Source organism: Halichondria panicea, chromosome 17 (assembly GCF_963675165.1).
Source record: "Halichondria panicea chromosome 17, odHalPani1.1, whole genome shotgun sequence".
Taxonomy (NCBI): Eukaryota; Metazoa; Porifera; class Demospongiae; order Suberitida; family Halichondriidae; genus Halichondria; species Halichondria panicea.
Window position 1 is genome coordinate 480,002 of NC_087393.1, and position 19,624 is coordinate 499,625.

At 43.2% G+C, this 19,624-nt stretch overlaps 5 protein-coding genes across 8 annotated transcripts in view; 4 read left to right on the forward strand and 1 right to left on the reverse strand.

Moving 5' to 3' along the window:
- The window catches only part of LOC135350991 (VPS35 endosomal protein-sorting factor-like), an 8,754-nt gene extending 2,993 nt beyond the window's left edge, over nt 1-5,761 (reverse strand). Inside the window, exons 1-21 of the mRNA XM_064549880.1 lie at nt 5,626-5,761; nt 5,461-5,557; nt 5,089-5,268; nt 4,870-4,977; nt 4,779-4,809; nt 4,450-4,652; nt 4,042-4,126; nt 3,910-3,987; nt 3,752-3,848; nt 3,405-3,624; nt 2,315-2,437; nt 1,873-2,031; nt 1,501-1,581; nt 1,384-1,419; nt 1,241-1,294; nt 1,021-1,164; nt 884-969; nt 744-824; nt 362-425; nt 213-311; nt 1-159 (exon numbers count right to left, since the gene is read on the reverse strand). The exon at nt 1-159 is cut by the window's left edge and continues 34 nt beyond it. Of these exons, the coding sequence (XP_064405950.1) occupies nt 1-159; nt 213-311; nt 362-425; nt 744-824; nt 884-969; nt 1,021-1,164; nt 1,241-1,294; nt 1,384-1,419; nt 1,501-1,581; nt 1,873-2,031; nt 2,315-2,437; nt 3,405-3,624; nt 3,752-3,848; nt 3,910-3,987; nt 4,042-4,126; nt 4,450-4,652; nt 4,779-4,809; nt 4,870-4,977; nt 5,089-5,268; nt 5,461-5,557; nt 5,626-5,639 (2,199 nt within the window). The 5' untranslated portion in view covers nt 5,640-5,761. The remainder of the gene's footprint in view (nt 160-212; nt 312-361; nt 426-743; nt 825-883; nt 970-1,020; nt 1,165-1,240; nt 1,295-1,383; nt 1,420-1,500; nt 1,582-1,872; nt 2,032-2,314; nt 2,438-3,404; nt 3,625-3,751; nt 3,849-3,909; nt 3,988-4,041; nt 4,127-4,449; nt 4,653-4,778; nt 4,810-4,869; nt 4,978-5,088; nt 5,269-5,460; nt 5,558-5,625) is intronic.
- A 45-nt stretch (nt 5,762-5,806) lies between these two features.
- Nucleotides 5,807-9,490, forward strand: LOC135351011 (uncharacterized). 2 transcript variants are annotated; one of them, XM_064549899.1, is made up of 7 exons: nt 5,807-5,984; nt 6,198-6,317; nt 6,371-6,455; nt 6,797-6,952; nt 7,324-7,387; nt 7,447-7,639; nt 9,214-9,490. In XM_064549899.1, the coding sequence occupies exons 1-7, from the start codon at nt 5,908-5,910 to the stop codon at nt 9,392-9,394; spliced, it is 876 nt and encodes a 291-aa protein (XP_064405969.1). In that variant the 5' UTR covers nt 5,807-5,907; the 3' UTR covers nt 9,395-9,490. The 2 variants fall into 2 exon arrangements, with proteins under 2 accessions (XP_064405969.1, XP_064405970.1); XM_064549900.1 differs by lacking the exon at nt 9,214-9,490 and adding an exon at nt 7,774-8,004.
- A 48-nt stretch (nt 9,491-9,538) lies between these two features.
- LOC135351013 (uncharacterized) lies at nt 9,539-12,961 on the forward strand. Of its 2 annotated transcripts, none has more exons than XM_064549903.1 (7): nt 9,539-9,681; nt 9,742-9,861; nt 10,178-10,262; nt 10,542-10,697; nt 11,029-11,092; nt 11,151-11,337; nt 12,689-12,961. In XM_064549903.1, exons 1-7 carry the CDS (start codon nt 9,638-9,640, stop codon nt 12,867-12,869), a joined length of 837 nt encoding a protein of 278 aa, XP_064405973.1. In that variant the 5' UTR covers nt 9,539-9,637; the 3' UTR covers nt 12,870-12,961. The 2 variants fall into 2 exon arrangements, with proteins under 2 accessions (XP_064405973.1, XP_064405974.1); XM_064549904.1 differs by lacking the exon at nt 12,689-12,961 and adding an exon at nt 11,461-12,014.
- Nucleotides 12,962-15,372, forward strand: LOC135351010 (uncharacterized). The gene is made up of 7 exons (XM_064549898.1): nt 12,962-13,146; nt 13,220-13,345; nt 13,678-13,762; nt 13,959-14,102; nt 14,352-14,406; nt 14,467-14,731; nt 15,079-15,372. Exons 1-7 carry the CDS (start codon nt 13,103-13,105, stop codon nt 15,272-15,274), a joined length of 915 nt encoding a protein of 304 aa, XP_064405968.1. The 5' UTR covers nt 12,962-13,102; the 3' UTR covers nt 15,275-15,372.
- Nucleotides 15,373-15,475: 103 nt separating this feature from the next.
- LOC135351008 (uncharacterized) lies at nt 15,476-18,809 on the forward strand. 2 transcript variants are annotated; one of them, XM_064549896.1, is made up of 7 exons: nt 15,476-15,661; nt 15,754-15,873; nt 15,978-16,062; nt 16,149-16,304; nt 16,490-16,553; nt 16,613-16,817; nt 18,401-18,809. In XM_064549896.1, exons 1-7 carry the CDS (start codon nt 15,585-15,587, stop codon nt 18,609-18,611), a joined length of 918 nt encoding a protein of 305 aa, XP_064405966.1. In that variant the 5' UTR covers nt 15,476-15,584; the 3' UTR covers nt 18,612-18,809. The 2 variants fall into 2 exon arrangements, with proteins under 2 accessions (XP_064405966.1, XP_064405967.1); XM_064549897.1 differs by having other exon boundaries at nt 18,407-18,809.
- The last annotated feature ends 815 nt before the right edge of the window (nt 18,810-19,624 follow it).

Here is a 19,624-nt window from a genome sequence, read left to right on the forward strand (position 1 = left end):
TCCACAGAGGAGGTAAAGACTGAGTTTCTGTAGCACATCCTCCAGAGACGGGATAGTGATGAATGTGTACGCTGCACATGCTCTCACAAACGCAGCTGTCTTGCGAGTGTGGTTGCCCTTCACCAGGCGTCGGGTCTCCATGGCAAGGAAGTTCACCCTCTGGCGGCAAAATATAATATCACAATAATATTATAGTGAAGGCCGCCACTCACGTGGATGAGGTAGATGAGAACGTAGTCAAGGTTACAGAAAGTGGCTCTGGTCTCCACAAAGAAGCTCAACTGCTGCTCAAAATCTTGCCCAAATGAGATCTGCAGGGAATTAATTTAATTAATGAATACTTGACCAGAGATGCAGCTACCTTCTCGATGAAGCCACAGATGAGCTGACTGGACTGCTTCCGCTCGTCAGCCAGGCTTAGAGCACTGTATGTCAATACAGCATAGATCATTATCATTGGAGGAAAAATTTAAAATTTCAAGTATAGCATGATATCGAGTATTTTATGCAATTATTACAGGCACAAGCACGAGGGCCTGTATATTGCATAAAACTCATTATGTGTTTTATATCACGATGACCCCTTACCAAATTATGCCTCGAGGCTACGTGACTGTGTAATAAAAATAATATAACACGGAAGGGCCTTGACAACGTGATATAATAATTCATAATAATTCTACAAACATGATGAGGGATCTACACGTACATGTTGTGGAGTGGGTTTTATAATAGTAACTTACTTGAGTGAGTCATGGAGTGTCTTGCAGAGGTACATGACTGCGTTCATGACCATAGGATCACTGATGTTCCCACTCTGGTTCCTGTGGGTGGATCACATGATGACATCACATGACATCACATGATATCATAGCTCACGTACACTACAAAGGCGTTGATGACAGTTTTGCACACCTCCACTTTCACACTCTCCTTCTGGAAGAGATCGATGAACGGCAGAAACTTGTCCTGTGGATCACATGACAGTTATACATCGTCACATGATACGTAGAATCTTACCATAGCGAACAGAACAGCGAAGTCTTTCATATGACCCACAACTCTGTTAACTACAGAAACCAGTTCTGGATAGTGGCGCTCAAACGCTCTCTCTGGGGTCATGTGTTTGATGACATCATCCAACAAGAAGTTGACCTCACGTTTCTGTGATTTAGGAGGCAATAAAGAGGGAAGAGTGGTTAGCGGAATCAGTACACCTACATGTACGTATAGCACCTACCGTGAAGGTCTTAGCCACAAACTCTATCCAGATTTGAGTGCAAGCAATGTACTCCTGTGTGCGTGCGTGCGTGTGTGTGTGTGTGTGTGTGTGTGTGTGTGTGTGTGTGTGTGTGTGTGTGTGTGGGGGGGGGGTGGACTTACGGCAGGGTTCGTGATTTTGGACACAATTTTCCAGACCTGCACATAAAACAAGACAATTAACACACGAGAGTCATATATACATTGATCACTTTGTCGTTGTTTGCTACCTCCACTCACATTATTGAGGAGGGTCTTCTTGTCGTCCTGGGGCGGATCAGCACTCACCACACAGTGACCCAGGGACACGTACAGCTTGTACTGGAGGACAGAAACACACACTCTTATAGTGTATAGCTACCATCACATCACATAGACTTGTACTATACACAGAGAAACTATCTGTGATGATCAATAACTCGGGTTAAGAAGACCAAATTTCGACCATAATGGTATCATAAAGTATCATTTAGTAGCTCTAAAGAAGGCCTATCACATGGTACATCACGTCATGTATTAAGAAAAGAGGCCGAAATTTAACAGCTTTGAACTGACTAAAGACTAAAGACTATAGATATAAGCACACGGCTGTTCACTCTATGGCAGGTGTACCTTTGGCATGCCTATCTCCTCACAGTCTCGTATCATGTCAGCAAACATGAGAGCACGAGAGGAGATGTACTCTGGTCTGAAGTTGTTGAGCACTGCGTTCACCACGAGGGAGATGACGGCACCATCTTTGATGCTCTCCAGGGCCTTCTGTAGAATACTCTGTGGAAGGGGGGGGGGGGGGTGGTGGTGTTGGTAGCAGGGCACAGGACATGTGTACAATACAACACTCAGTATTTCCTATACATTACATAGAATGCACACACACACACATACGTGTACATATAATTATAATATTTTGCACAATTTAAGGTGTTTGGCAGATCTATGTATGCAAAAGGTTTCAAGTTTAAATACGTGTTCACTGGTTCTCAAAAGCCCCAGAAACCACTTAACTCCCTTATAGACTAGGATACAATACATCATCCAGTGTTCTTTAACTCACATCAGAGGCTTTGTGAGCAATACACTGTAGTATCCACTCCACACCTGGCACAAAGAGGAGGTGATACCGCGGTAGGTCAAGGCTTTGTATGGCCAGGATGTCCTGAACCTTGTCACTATTCATCTGTGTATGTGTGTGGTGTGTGGGAGGGGGGGAGATACAAGTATATAGTGTGTTTACTGGCAGCTTCTCTAATTGTTAAACTTCCGTAGTACACAGTGTGGACTCAGTAACAATGGCAGTAGTGGAAGCAAGCACCACACAAAGTGGTCGGCAATTGATGTGACTGAATACACACAATCTTCAAATAATTATATTATTCAATGGTAGTTGAACATCTTTCAACAGCCATAACTTGAGTTTCGTTGATCCAATGTCAAAAACTTTATGATTTTCTGAAAGCTTAGAAAGAGACCTTTCAAATGATGTGTTGCAATCCAACATTTTGTTGGGGCCCTAATTGTCATTTTTCGGCCTTGGACCATGGGCTATTATTATCCATGGTATCGCCAAATTGGTGAATACTTTTATCTCTCAAATATGATTTTTGACAATACCATTTGAACAATTTTTTTCTAAGCTTTCAGAAAATCAAAATTTGACATTGGATCCACGGAATTCAAGTTATGGTAGCCGAAAGAATCCCCAAACCATTGAATGAACAGGGTGTAAACATCTTTCAACAGCCATAACTTGAGTTTCGTTGATCCAATGTCAAAAATTTTATAATTTTCTGAAAGCTTAGAAAGAGACCTTTCAAATGATGTATTGCAATCCAAAATTTTATTGGGGCCCTAATTTGTCATTTTTCGGCCTTGGACCATGGGCTATTATTCATGGTATCGCTAAATTGGCAAATATTTTTATCTCTCAAATATGAAGTTTGATGATACCATTTGAAAGGTCTCTTTCAGAAAATCAAAAAATCGTTGAAAGTAGATTCACGGAATTCAAGTTATGGCAGCTAAAAGAGTCCCCAAACCATTGAAAAAACGGTGATGGGATTGTAGTTGAACATCAACAGCCATAACTTTAGTAACATTGATCTAATGTCAAAAATTGCGTCACACCCACACACACACCCACCCACCTGAGAGAGAGTAGCTAGGTAGTCAGTGAAGTTAGGCAGGAGGTGTGTCTTGATCTCCGGAGCCAAGGACATGCCAACCCTACAGAGGTAGGCTCGAGCATAACACGCCACTAGAGGGTCCCCAATGCCACGTATCATGTTGGTGAGTCGAATGAGGGCCTGGGTATACTCCTGGTCAGTGAGGTAGCTGTAGCACTTCAAGATGGCCGCCTCCACGTAGCTAGTGGAAGCAAGTCAAAGAGAGCTCTTCTTTCAAACATAATTATATTTTACCAAGAGTATGAGCTCCTGATCTTACACATATATAGTAAAAACACATGTCAAATGCTCAATGTAGTGATGGATACAATCGTGGAATGAGCTCTCGGATGGAGGCAATCTTGAAGAACCAGTTCCGACACGTCTCTTTGCCCGATTCCGGTACCTGATCAGACGTGAAGTCCTCTGGAGGAGACAAAGAACAAACTTGACACTAATTTTCATACGCTACTGCTTCAGATTTTACCTGGCAACATGACGGGCTTGAGTGCACCAGAGGGCGTGATCATGGACTTTCTGCGGATACGATCATAAACCAGGAACCCTGTGGGGGGTAGTGATGTCATGTGATGTAACGTGACACGTTTAGATGGCTCACCAAAGTTGTCCAGTATGTCAGTGATGAGTACGAACTTGCTGGGGTAGAACTGTATCACTGAGGTGTCCACTAGCAGCTTGGAGCACTGGGCACAGTGGAACAAAAACATCAATAACATCAAATGGTATCACTTTAACTTGATTAGATTTTTGCATCCTTATATATGAAAACAAAGCTTGCTAGCTATAGCAATATTATTATTATACAGATACTTACTATATACATACACAAAGCTTGCTAGCTGTAACAATAGATGCAATGTACCTACTATACACACGTCCCTATAATAGCAAACACAATGTTTGCTAGCTGTAGCTGTATTCATTGGAGGATCGTTCAGTACCAGTAGCTAGCCTTACACACACAGAGTGAGTAGAGACCCTGTGCCCCGCCCATACATGTAGTTACCTGGATGGCTATCTTGAGAGCCTTGACTCTCTGATCCTTGTCCCATGCATTGTCGAGAGTCTTGTTGAGGTTGTCTATCTTCTTGACATATTCATTCTGGCTCAGATTGAGAGTCTCCTTGACAGAACCATCCTCCATATCGTCCAGCTGCTCTAGACGAGCCTTAACCTTGTCACCACTAGCAGCCTGAGCTCTCGTCTCCACTGGGAAGGGAGGGTTAATGTGAGGGAAGGTGGTAGGGGTTAATGTGAGGGAAGGTGGTAGGGGTTAATGTGAGGAGGGTGGTAGGGGTTAATAAGGAAATTCCATATACATAACATCCAACTTACATTTTGCTCTCTCGTCGCTCGATAGAAAGCTCTGTAAACAAAACGATCATTATTATCTAAAATCAACCTCACAAAATGTAAATACACTCACCGTGGTAATAGGGATTCGATCCGAGGTGGTATAGGATCCTAGGATAGTCGTACGCTTGGAGCTCCAAGGTTCAAAGGTCACATCAGTTTCCATAACAGCCTTTACTTCCTACACCATATATTACATACGTATGATAGTTATATAGTGACATGCTTGAGTATGATAGTTATATAGTGACATGCTTGAGTATGATAGTTATATAGTGACATGCTTGAGTACCTTCTTTGCGCTTGTTTTCTCTGCAGCTGCTCGAGAAAGTGGGTCCAGTAGCACCAAGGAGAGGGGGTCAGAGGTCACGGAGAGAGGGTCATCTACCACGCCCCCTGCTAGGGGGTCAATGATCGTCTCAGGTTTTTTCGTCTCTTTAGAGGATTTGGACGTCTTTGTCTCAACTAGCGTCTGGGAGAGGAGGGAAGAGATATAGATTAGTACCAACGAAAAAGCTCTAGGCAAAGCTAGCTGTGTCCCTCTGCTTCTGATATCATTCAGACTAGATTCTATAATCCTTCCACACTTGTAGTACATCGCATTGCTACCTAGCTACTATTTATCGAGGCTGCCTAGCCTGCTGTGTGTGTATGGTCTCCTTACAGCAATGACTGTCTGGAGAGGGTGGTCAGTGGTGGAGTCTTCCAGTTCCACTGCCAAGCGCCTCCTCTCAAGCTCATAATTCCGCGACCGTGGCTTCCTGTAGTGTATGAGTGTGTGAGTGAGGGTAAGGTCACTCTCTGTGCATTAGTGTATACAATAGCTCACCATTTGTAGTCCATCTCTGTAGCTAGCTAGCTCTTCTAGCTTTGCAGAAGTTTTCACGTGACTGAAAGGGGGAGGGGCTCGCTGCGCTGCAGCCACAGAAGTGCTCAAATTTACGTCCATGATCGATGACGTCATGAAACCACACTAAATAATAGGCCGCGGTCTAAAATTGAGGCAGAGGAGAAACGATCATAACCTACTACCAGCCCCTCCCTACAATACACCTGAAAGATTGAGATCTAGCCTGCCCAGAGAGATCTAGCTAGCTACAGTATAGTAGCCATGGCTGTCGTGGCCGATCATGCAGTGGTGGAGATGGAGATATCTTTAACTGTGGAGGAGAGGCTGGACAAGCAGAGGTAAGAACTGAGCTAGATCTAGCTAGTGTTTGTGATATTAAACTACACTGATGTACATAGCTAGCTATATATCTATAGTAGTGTGATTGTGGACTGTGCAGATTATAATTATAAATTGAAGTGTGGAAACACAACTAAGTGGAGTCCCCTCCATGACACCAGTTGTTACTACTAAAACATTATCAAGATTTTATCGAATATTTATAAATGCAGATGGTACATTGGTGAGGTGACCCAGGAGGTTGCAGAGTCCCTACTCTCCTCCAATAAACAGCCTCACTCCTTCGTGGTCTTCACTCAACCAGACACTCGACAGTACATTCTCAGTGCAAGGTAAAACAGCTCTGTAACAATTCTATGTACTAACGACTCCTCCTCATCCCCAGGTTTCCACTGGAGGGGTTGGAGGATGGAGTTATTGAACATCTGGCCATTCGCTGTGAGGAGGGAAGGTGGTGCATCACTGGACAGGTGGGGGACAACTGTACTCTTAACTGTATGTACTCTTAGGGAAGTTACTTGTCTTGTCGGTACAGTATTGTTCATTCATGTATAGCTTCAATACAATGTCGTGTGTAGGGGGACCTTTAATATGATACTAGTACAGTGAAGGAATGCCCCCAGTAATTAATAAAGCATGATATGTGTAGGAGTACACGTTTAATATAATTATTGTTGTTACTATATCAATTTCAATTCCATTTAATTGTTTTGTCAAAAATAATTAATTTGCTTTCAGTAAAAACCATCACCTTTATTTTGTGTACTAAGTACACTCTGTGTGATATTTATTTCACACTGCACCTGTGTAGACGGACGAGTATGATGATGTCATCGAGGCTGTGAACTGTTACGTGTTGACCTTTGACCCTCCACTGATGCCGGCTCTCCAGGGAAAGAGTTTTGAGACTCAGTTCAGTGTCACTAGTGCACCCCCTGAATATGACAAAGCCAACAGAGTACTAAAGGTAGGAATAATGGTACTGTACTGTTTTAGATGGTCAAATTTCGATTGATGGATTCTATAATATTAATCATAGCTTTTAGAATGACCTTTCTAATGATGCGTTTAGGTACAATATTGATAAGTATAATAGATACTTTGGGGAGAGAGTTTGTCCTTTTGTATGAGCTTAAAAAACACAACTGTGCTGATGGTGCCATGATGAATGACTGATTGGGATGTTGACTCTAGTACTTCCTCTTGATGTAGGATGTGCAACATTGACACAGCTAACACAGCACTTAGCAATAATAATAATTGTCAAAACAGTTTGATTGATCTAATAATAGTATTACACATTACAAGAATGTACATGTGTGTGAATCCCCCCCACAGCCCGACATAGCTCCCCTACCAGATATCACCAAAGTCAAAGTAGCCGACAAGAAAGCAGTGGAAGGTATGAGCTCTTGATCTTGCTACGGTAATGCTTTGATGTGGTTTCCCTACCCCCCACAGCTCAGAGTGGGCGTATCTCCCCCACTGGAAGAAGAGATAGTGACGATGACAGCGGTCCTAGAAATAGGGGGAGAAGACGTCCCTCATATATGAACAGGAGCATATGGCTTCGGTACAGCGAGCACCATCGCTGTCATCCTAAGAATGTTTGCTCAGGTTGCTGCTATAGACCAAAGGAGTGGAGTGGATACAGGTAATGATGCCCTGCAGCTGTAGCTATATAGACACATGCCTATACAATGGCTTAATTGTGTAGGGACATTCTTCAGTGTGTGTGTGTGTTTCTAGACATGGTTACAAAAGCTTCTTCCTATATACTCTATGCAGAGTTACGCACTCCTCCAAGTGGTACAATCCGTGTGGCTCGGGGCCCCTCAGGGCATCGGGTTTGATACTGTTCTGGTTCTTATGTTGGCCTTGTTTTTCTTGTGCTGGTTGCTGGTTTCTTTTAGTATATCTTTGCTGTGCTGTGTGTTGCGGTGGCTATGACAGCTCTTAAACTTTGTTTCCATGTACTTGTTTGTGTGTTTAATTGTGAAATTGCTTTCATCAATTGAATTGCCAGAATTGCATGTCTGTATTCATAGCTATTGCATGTGATAGTCTATAGCCTCCTTCACTGGCCACTCTTCGAGAAAGTGGGGCCTGGGATCGAGGCTAGCGAGAGCCTTACATTTATTATACAGCTAAGAGCATTACTTCATTACCTCTATCTACCCCCCTCACACACACCAGCTGAGAGCATTACTTCATTACCTTTATCTACCCCCTCACACACACCAGCTGAGAGCATTACTTCATTACCTCTATCTACCCCCCTCACACACACCAGCTGAGAGCATTACTTCATTACCTCTATCTACCCCCCCTCACACACACCAACTGAGAGCATTACCTCATATTACCTCTATCTACCCCCCTCACACACACCAGCAGAGAGCATTACTTCATTACCTCTATCTACCCCCCTCACACACACCAGCTGAGAACATTACCTCATTACCTCTATCTACCCCCCTCACACACACCAGCTGAGAGCATTACCTCATTACCTCTATCTACCCCCCTCACACACACCAGCTGAGAGCATTACCTCATTACCTCTATCTACCCCCCTCACACACACCAGCTGAGAGCATTACCTCATTACCTCTATCTACCCCCCTCACACACACCAGCTGAGAGCATTACCTCACTACCTCTATCTACCCCCCTCACACACACCAGCTGAGAGCATTACCTCACTACCTCTATCTACCCCCCTCACACACACCAGCTGAGAGCATTACCTCATATTACCTCTATCTACCCCCCTCACACACACCAGCTGAGAGCATTACCTCATTACCTCTATCTACCCCTCACACACACCAGCTGAGAGCATTACTTCATTACCTCTATCTACCCCCCTCACACACACCAGCTGAGAGCATTACTTCATTACCTCTATCTACCCCCCTCACACACACCAGCTGAGAGCATTACTTCATTACCTCTATCTACCCCCCTCACACACACCAGCTGAGAGCATTACCTCATTACCTCTATCTACCCCCCTTACACACACCAGCTGAGAGCATTACCTCATTACCTCTATCTACCCCCCTCACACACACCAGCTGAGAGCATTACTTCATTACCTCTATCTACCCCCCTCACACACACCAGCTGAGAGCATTACCTCATTACCTCTATCTACCCCCCTCACACACACCAGCTGAGAGCATTACTTCATTACCTCTATCTACCCCCCTCACACACATGCAGAGTCTATCACCCTCGAAAATGGTATAATCCAAGAGGGTCAGGTCCACTGAGGGTGTTAGCACTGCTCCTGTTCTGGTTGTTCTGTTCTCCATGCTACGGCTGTTTCAAGTGCTCTGCCAAGCTCATTACTATCTGTTTTTTCTGTTGTGCTGCTGTATGTTGTGGTTACGATGACAGCTAGCTAGTGACACTGGTTGTGTTTTTAAGATTTTTGTGAATTTTATATATTCAAAAATTATCAACAAAGTTAGTTATAACTAGCTTGTTCTGATGTTAACTTTCAGATTTGTGGGGGTGGATTGTTTACAAGCAAAATATAATTAATTAACCACAGAACTTTATTCTGGGCCGTTCAACACAAATAGGTCACAAATAGAGCTAGCTAGCTGACTAGACTGAGCATGCAAACTTGCCAGTGTTGGAGATGGAGATATCTTTAACTGTGGAAGAGAAGTTGGACAAGCAGAGGTAAGAACTGAGATAACTACCGGTAGAGCTATAGTTTGGCTGTGCACTGTGCATGTGCAGATGGTACATTGGTGAGGTGACCCAGGAGGTTGCAGAGTCCCTACTCTCCTCCAATAAACAGCCTCACTCCTTCGTGGTCTTCACTCAACCAGACACTCGGCAGTACATTCTCAGTGCAAGGTAAAACAGCTCTGTAACAATTATAAACAACATGCTCAGTTGAGCCCTTGCGTTTTTGTCGCCTTCGAAGATCGCCTACAAGTTTCAACTATATATAGGTAGTTTTCAACCACTGTCTCATAGCAGTTAAGGCAGTCCATGAAAGTGTCTAGTGCACACACACACACACACACACACACCCACCACATACACACACACACACACACACACACACCAATCCTGCTGTGCACGCACGGAATAATTAATTGCTTACCAATGACGTAGTTTACGTCCAATCAGAATTTTCACCTGTATAACGACTTTCCCTCATCCCCAGGTTTCCACTGGAGGGACTGGAGGATGGAGTTATTGAACATCTGGTCATTCTCTGTGAGGAGGGAAGGTGGTGCATCACTGGACAGGTGAGGGACAACTGTACTCTTAACTGTACTCTTAGGGAAGTTACTTGTTTTGTCGGTACAGTATTGTTCATTCATCTGTATAGCCTCAATACAATGTCGTGTGTAAGATATATGTGTAGGAGTACAAGTTTAATATAATTATTGTTGTTGCTATAAGTCTACAATATCAATTTCATAATTGTTTTGTAAAATAAATTATAATATGAATTGCTCTGTAACCTTTATTTTGTGTACTAAGTACACTCTGTGTGCTATTTATTTCACACTGCACCTGTGTAGACGGACGAGTATGATGATGTCATCGAGGCTGTGAACTGTTACGTGTTGACCTTTGACCCTCCACTGATGCCGGCTCTCCAGGGAAAGAGTTTCGAGACTCAGTTCAGTGTCACTAGTGCACCCCCCGAATATGACAAAGCCAACAGAGTACTAAAGGTAGGAATAATGGTACTGTACTGTTTTAGATGGTCCAATTTCGATTGATGGATTCTATGTATTATAGCTTTTAGAATGACCTTTCTAATGATGCGTTTAGGTACAATTTTGATAAGTATAATAGATACTTTGGGGAGAGAGTTTGTCCTTTTGTATGAGCTTAAAAAACACAACTGTGCTGATGGTGCCATGATGAATGACTGATTGGGATGTTGACTCTAGTACTTCCTCTTGATTGTCGGATGTGCAACATTGACACAGCTAACACAGCACTTGGCAATAATAGTGTTACACATTACAAGAATGTACATGTGTGTGAATCTCTCCACAGCCCGACATAGCTCCCCTACCAGACATCACCAAAATCAAAGTAGCCGACGAGAAAACAGTGGAAGGTGTGAGCTCTTTGATCTTGCTAGGTAATGCTTTGATGTGGTTTCCCTACCCCCACAGCTCAGAGTGGGCGTATCTCCCCCAGCAGTGACGATGACAGTGGTCCTAGCAATAGGAGGAGGAGGAGGAGACCTCCCTCATTTTTGAACAGGAGCATATGGCTTCGGTACAGCGAGCACCATCGCTGTCATCCTAAGAACGTTTGCTCAGGTTGCTGCTATAGACCAAGCGAGTGGAGTGTGAACAGGTGAGTGCCCTGCAGCTGTAGCTATAGAGACACATACCTATACAATGGCTTAATTGTGCAGGGACATTCTTCAGTGTGTGTGTGTTTCTAGACAAGTTTATAAAAGCTTCTTTCTATATGCAGAGTTACGCACCACTCCTACAAATGGTACGATCCGCGTGGCTCGGGGCCCCTCAGGGCATTGGGTTTGATACTGTTATGGCTTTTATGTTGGCCTTGTTTTGCTTGTGCTGGTTGCTGGTTTCTTTTAGTAGATTTTTGCTGTACTGTGTGCTGTGATGGCTAGCTATGACAGCTTTTAAACTTTGTTTCCATGTACTTGTTTGTGTGTTCAATTGTGCACTTAAGTAAATTGCTGCTTCATCAATTGTCTTATTGAATTGTCAAGCAGTGATCATGAACAATAGATCAGCAACTTCTAAAGCTAGAGAAATATTGCTAGCTGCTAGTAAAACTGTAATGTTATGCTCAAGATCAATATTTTTAGCTCATAAATATTTACTATGGAATGAACACAAACAATTATTATCATTATTTGTAATTATTTTGTGTACATGTAATTATATATCAAGTTATAGTATATCTTTTATTTATTATTATTTTTTATTACTTAATTTTTGTTTAGACCTTGCCATGTCTTGTAACATACATTGCAAAACCATTTTGTTATGGTTTTGTATGTTTTAAGCGCATGAGTCCTAGGTACATTTATTTATCTATTGATAGACACTACTTTCATTGCTTTGTAACATGATATAATTATTTCAATGAAAGATATTCCCCCCCTCAGAATTGCATGTCTATATTCATAGCTATTGCATGTGATAGTCTATAGCCTCCTTCACTGGCCACTCTTCGAGAAAGTGCGGCCTGGGATCGAGGCTAGCGAGAGCCTTACATTTATTATACAGCTAAGAGCATTACCTCATTACCTCTATCTACCCCCCTCACACACACCAGCAGAGAGCATTACCTCATTACCTCTATCTACCCCCCTCACACACCAGCTGAGAGCATTACCTCATTACCTCTATCTACCCCCCTCACACACACCAGCTGAGAGCATTACCTCATTACCTCTATCTACTCCCCTCACACACACCAGCTGAGAGCATTACCTCATTACCTCTATCTACCCCCCTCACACACCAGCTGAGAGCATTACCTCATTACCTCTATCTACCCCCCTCACACACACCAGCTGAGAGCATTACCTCATTACCTCTATCTACTCCCCTCACACACACCAGCTGAGAGCATTACCTCATTACCTCTATCTACCCCCCTCACACACACCAGCTGAGAGCATTACCTCATTACCTCTATCTACCCCCCTCACACACACACGCAGAGTCTATCACTCTCGAAAATGGTATAATCCAAGAGGGTCAGGTCCACTGAGGGTATTAGCACTGCTCCTGTTCTGGTTGTTCTGTTCTCCATGCTACGGCTGTTTCAAGTGCTCTGCCAAGCTCATTGGTATCTGTTTTTTCTGTTGTGTTGCTGTATGTTGTGGTTACGATGACAGCTAGTGACACTGGTTGTGTTTTTAACATTTTTGTGAATTTTGTATATTCAAAAATTGCCAACAAAGTTAGTTATAACTAGCTTGTTCTGATGTTAACTTTCAGATTTGTGGGGGTGGATTGTTTACAAGCAAAATTAATTAACCACAGAACTTGGGCAGTTCAACACAAATAGGTCACAAATAGAGCTAGCTAGCTGACTAGACTCGACTGAGCATGCAGACTTGCCAGTGGTGGAGATGGAGATATCTTTAACTGTGGAAGAGAGGTTGGACAAGCAGAGGTAAGAACTGAGATATTAATTAACTAGAGCTAATTAAAGTTGGCTGTGCCCTTTACTATCTATGGCTGTGCAGATGGTACATTGGTGAGGTGACCCAGGAGGTTGCAGAGTCCCTACTCTCCTCCAATAAACAGCCTCACTCCTTCGTGGTCTTCACTCAACCAGACACTCGACAGTACATTCTCAGCACATTCACTCCGTGCGTTGACATACCAAACACGATAACTTTTTACCGTAATGACCATGCATTATAGGGAATCTATTTAGAAAACAGTGTTTTTTTGTCGCCTTCGAAAATCACCTACAAGTTTCAACTATAGTTATGTAGCCTATTATTTTTCAACTACTGTCTCATTATCAGTTAAAGTAGTCGATCCATGAAAGTGTCTAGTTCACTCAAACAAACAGCTCATTTTTGTGTCCACACACACACACACACGCCCATCACTCTATCCCTGCTGCGCACACACAGGGTAATATTGCTTACCAATGACGTAGTTTACTTCAATAATGACTTCCCCTCATCCTCAGGTTTCCACTGGAGGGACTGGAGGATGGAGTTATTGAACACCTGACCATTCTCTGTGAGGAGGGAAGGTGGTGCATCACTGGACAGGTGGGGGACAACTGTACTCTTAACTGTACTCTTAGGGAAATTACTCATTTTGTCCACGAGCATTGTGGAGCCTCAATAACATGATAAGTTTGATACAAGTAATTGTGTACCAGTTATTGTTCGTATGATTAAGTAGAAACCATCACCTTAAATAATACACTCTGTGTGATACTTATTTCACACTGCACCTGTGTAGACTGACGAGTACGATGATGTCATCGAGGCTGTAAACTGTTATGCATTGACCTTTGACCCTCCACTGATACCACTGATGCCAGCTCTCCAGGAAAAAAGTTTCCTAGCACCCCCCGAATACGACAAAGCCAACAAAGCACTAAAGGTAGGGAGTGGTACTCTAACTGTTTAGCTGTCAGACTTAGATTTTTGTTTGGGAGAGGCTAAAAAAAGATCCCATGCATGATGAATGACTGTCCATTATTGGGATGTTGACTCTAGTACTTCCTCTTGATTCTATTCAACACACTCACTGTACAGGATGTGTAACATTGACACAGCACTTTACAAGCAGGCTATAATTACAATAACGTATGTGTGTGTGAATCCAATCCCACCCCCCACCCCCCCACAGCCCGACATAGCCCCCCTACCAGAAGTTAAAGTGGCCGACAAGAAAGCAGTGGAAGGTGTGAGCTCTTTGATCTTGCTACCGTAATGCTTTGATGTGGTTTCCCTACCCTCCACAGCTCAGCGTGGGCGTATCTCCCCCATTCGAATACGAGGTATTGATGACGAGTGCAGAGATCCCGTGTGGTTCCCAAGTGCTCCTAGCTATAGTAGCAGTACAGGGATCCCACGCACGTTCATACGACCTTATCCGATAAGACGTTCCTCATACCATGAAAGGAGGAGTACCTGGCATCGGTACAGCGAGCTCCATCGCTGTCACCCTAAGAACGTTTGCTCAGGTTGCTTCCATGGACCACAGTTTTGGGATGGAAAGGCTTACACGTGAGTGGAGCTGTAGCTACAGAGACATGCCTACAGTGGCTAGCTTGTGTAGGAATGCTGTGTGTGTCTTGTTGGCCTGATTCCTGTTATGTACTTTGCTGTGCTGTGTGTTTTGGTGGCTATGAGTTGTCAGACTTACTCCAATATGTCTGCATGTGTTTATAGCTGCTGTATAATTCATCACATCACATATTATATGACAATATAGTGATTGCCTCCAATGGACTAGCTACTAGTTAATATTGTCTCCTCTAGCTAGCATTTAATATAATATATAGGCTTATCTGACTGATTACTGAGAGTATTGACCCTATCTACCTTACTCCCATGCACACACACACATGCAGCCGTAATTCTGCTCGAAAGTGGTATAATCCGTGGGGGTCCGGGCCACTGAGAGTGTTAGGACTGCTCCTGTTCTTATTGTTCTGTTTTCCATGCATCGGTTGTTACAAGTGCTGTGTCGTGACCGTTAGATTCTGCTGTTGCTGTTGTTTTGATCGTGGTCATAATATGGATACTGATGATCGCTGGTCCTATTGACACTGACAATCACACAATCATGTTTTTATATAATTATAGCATTTCTTATTAAAATTGCTAAATGCAGATATTTGCAATGTAAAAGGTGTTCACTCATATTTTAGCATTGGGAATGGTCGTCGGTGAAACTAGCTATTTTGATTGAAATAAGGGGAAAGGTCGTCGATAGAACAAACTGTAGATGCAAGCTCAATAACCAACAAGCCCCTCCCTTCATGTACACACGTACACAGAGATAGTCCTTACTTTATCTCTGACCAGAACAACAACAGGGCATGGGTTGGATCTAGCTAGCTACAGTATAGTAGCCATGGCTGTCGTGGCAGATCATGCAGTGGTGGAGATGGAGATATCTTTAACTGTGGAGGAGAGGCTGGACAAGCAGAGGTAAGAACTGAGCTACCTAGAAGCCTTAGCTCAATAACATCCTAGTAGTGTCACTGTGGTTATTAGGGTCTAATAATAGGTTGACTGTGCAGATGGTACATTGGTGAGGTGACCCAGGAGGTTGCAGAGTCCCTACTCTCCTCCAATAAACAGCCTCACTCCTTCGTGGTCTTCACTCAACCAGACACTCGACAGTACATTCTCAGTGCAAGGTAAAACTAATTCTGTATAGAGCTATATTAAGTATCCCTGAAAGAGTTTCTGCACATCCATAGTTAATTGTTGGTAATCATAAAAACCCTCACCTCATCCCCAGGTTTCCACTGGAGGGGTTAGAGGATGGAGTTATTGAACATCTGGCCATTCTCTGTGAGGAGGGAAGGTGGTGCATCACTGGACAGGTGGGGGACAATAGAACTGTCTCTTTGACAACAGTTTGTTTTGGATTTTAATGATTGCGTTAATGTTTCACACTGCAACTGTGTAGACGGACGAGTACGATGATGTCATCGAGGCTGTGAACTGTTACGTGTTGACCTTTGACCCTCCACTGATGCCAGCTCTCCAGGGAAAGAGTTTCGAGACTCAGTTCAGTGTCACTAGTGCACCCCCCGAATATGACAAAGCCAACAGAGTACTAAAAGTGAGGAGAGTGGCACTGACTGTTGATGACTGACTGTCCATTATTGGGATGTTGACTCTAGACTTCCTCTTGATTCTATTCTATGTGCAACATTGACACAGCTAACACAGCACTTAACATGTCAAAACAGTACGATTGATCTATTAGGGCTTTACATGTGTGTGAATCCCCCCCTCCCCCCACAGCCCGACATAGCTCCCCTACCAGACATAACCAAAGTCAAAGTAGCCGACGAGAAAACAGTGGAAGGTGTGAGCTCTTTGATCTTGCTAGGTAATGCTTTCATGTGGTTTCCCTACCCCCCACAGCTCAGAGTGGGCGTATCTCCCCCACTGGAAGAAGAGGTAGTGATAATAATGACAGCCATTCTAATATTGCGGCGAGGACAAGGCTTGAGCAAGCGAACAGGAGTACCTGGCATCGGTACAGCGAGCACCATCGCTGTCACCCTAAGAACGTTTGCTCGGGTTGCTGCTATAGACCACGTACACTAGATGAGTGGAGTGGGCATAGGTGGGTGGAGCTGGTAGCCTCCAGCTGTAGCTATAGAGATATGTCTGCAGTACAGTAGGGATGCTGCTCAGTGTGTGTGTGTGTGTGTGTGTGTGTGTGTGTGTGTGTGTGTGTGTGTGTGTGTGTGTGTGTGTGTGTGTGTGTGTGTGTGTGTGTGTGTGTGTGTGTGTGTGTGTGTGTGTGTGTGTGTGTGTGTGTGTGTGTGTGTGTGTGTGTGTGTGTGTGTGTGTGTGTGTGTGTGTGTGTGTGTGTGTGTGTGTGTGTGTGTGTGTGTGTGTGTGTGTGTGTGTGTGTGTGTGTGTGTGTGTGTGTGTGTGTGTGTGTGTGTGTGTGTGTGTGTGTGTGTGTGTGTGTGTGTGTGTGTGTGTGTGTGTGTGTGTGTGTGTGTGTGTGTGTGTGTGTGTGTGTGTGTGTGTGTGTGTGTGTGTGTGTGTGTGTGTGTGTGTGTGTGTGTGTGTGTGTGTGTGTGTGTGTGTGTGTGTGTGTGTGTGTGTGTGTGTGTGTGTGTGTGTGTGTGTGTGTGTGTGTGTGTGTGTGTGTGTGTGTGTGTGTGTGTGTGTGTGTGTGTGTGTGTGTGTGTGTGTGTGTGTGTGTGTGTGTGTGTGTGTGTGTGTGTGTGTGTGTGTGTGTGGGGTCCTCAGGGCATTAGCGTTGATACTGTTTCTGGCTCTTATGTCCTGGTTGCTGATTCGTTTTAGTGTATCTTTGCTGATTTATTATCACCTAAAGTAATTTCATTGTACGCCTGCCTCAATGAAATTCACATTCACAAAATCCTTGACATTGGATCCACGGAATTCAAGTTATGGCAGCCGAAAGAATCCCCAAACCATTGAATGAACGGAGTGTAGTTGAACATCTTTCAACAGCCATAACTTGAGTATCGTTGATCCAATGTCAAAAATGTTATGATTTCCTGAAAGCTTAGAAAGAGACCTTTCAAATGATGTGTTGCAATCCAAAATTTTGTTGGGGCTCTAATTTGTCATTTTTCGGCCTTGGACCATGGGCTATTATTCATGGTATCGCCAAATTGGCGAATACTTTTATCTCTCAAATATGATTTTTGATGACACCATTTCAACTATTTTTTTCTAAGCTTTCAGAAAATCCTAACATTGGATCCACGGGGGAATTCAAGATATGGCAGCTGAAAGAATCCCCAAACCATTGAATGAACGGAGTGTAGTTGAACATCTTTCAACAGCATTAACTTGAGTATCGTTGATCCAATGTCAAAAATGTTATGATTTTCTGAAAGCTTAGAAAGAGACCTTTCAAATGATGTGTTGCAATCCAAAATTTTGTTGGGGCTCTAATTTGTCATTTTTCGGCCTTGGACCATGGGCTATTATTATTCATGGTATCGCCAAATTGGCGAATACTTTTTATCTCTCAAATATGATTTTTAACGACACCATTTTAACAAATTTTTTTTAAGCTTTCAAAAAATTTGACTTGTTCTGTAAGGTTGCTCTATTCATTCATAGCTACTGTAATGTGAGAGCTTACAACAAATGACTTATTATTATGAGTATTATTGCCTCTATCTAACTCCTCCCCCACACACACACACACATCAGCGACAGCCTCGAGTATGATCGACATTGGTGGAGTCCAAAGGGGTCAGGGCCACTGAGGGTGCTAGGACTGCTCCTGTTGTGGTTGTTCTGTTCTCCATGCATCGGCTGCCACATATGGCATGCAGAGGGAACTGGATATTGTCTACTGTGGTGTTGTTGCTCTTTGTGGTTGGACTTTGATGCATTTAATGATGATGATGATGACTCCTAATGACATGGTGGCGTTTTTAATTGATTTTTATCATGTAGATTTTGTGTTCAAACAGTAAATTACTGTTTTGGAGTCTGACTAGCTACACATGTATACTTATTTATTCTGACTCGATCTCATGCATATTTATTGTTTCATCTGTATGTACACATGTCGTTACGATGATGCACAGATAATCCATTTATTAAACATATACAATTAACTGTATAACAATTATTTTTTCTACACAAAAAGTATACTTTAATAAGTATCTAGTTGCTAATTAATGTTTGAGTAGTCCCTGACAATTAGTAAACAGAAGCTGAGCACTCCAATACCCCCCAGGGCAGAGCTGGCTACAGACGATGAGAATTGGGGCAGGGCTGCACTCGGACTGATGTAGAGGAAGGTAAAGAAGAAAGAGAGGTTTAGCGGGCTGCCGGACCAGAGGTGATGGAGGAACAACCCTTGTCCCGGGACGGTCGCCAGGAGACACACTAGCTCCACCACTCGCACTGTGGTAATAAAAGTGACAAAATAGAGTTTGCCTTTAAAGTGTGCACAAAACTTCACTTCCTATTAGATACGGCATGCGTGGACCTATACTGTGTTCCTTTCCAAAAAGTACTTTAGGGCACACATCTTGTTAGTTTATACATAAGCATGCATGTAAAACAAATCAGTGAGCTAACTTTAATGTATAGCTTATTCCCTCTACTATATTCTCTCTAACACTCTTGAGCGAAAGCATAACATGGCGAGAGGCAACATTAGCACAGCGCAGCTTGCGACACTCGTTATAGTAGTGTATTGATGATAATCGCTTCAAGCGAACGAGTTCAGTCGCTTTTCCAACACAATAAGTTGTATGAAAGGACTCCATATCACAGATAGAACTGAACACAACCCACACTAGCTTGTTGTGTTGTTGTACATTAAGTGAGAGTATAATTATAGTGTACACTACAACCACACAGGCATAAATTACATGATGGAAATTGGTAACTAGAACATGGCAGCTATAAGGAGGTATT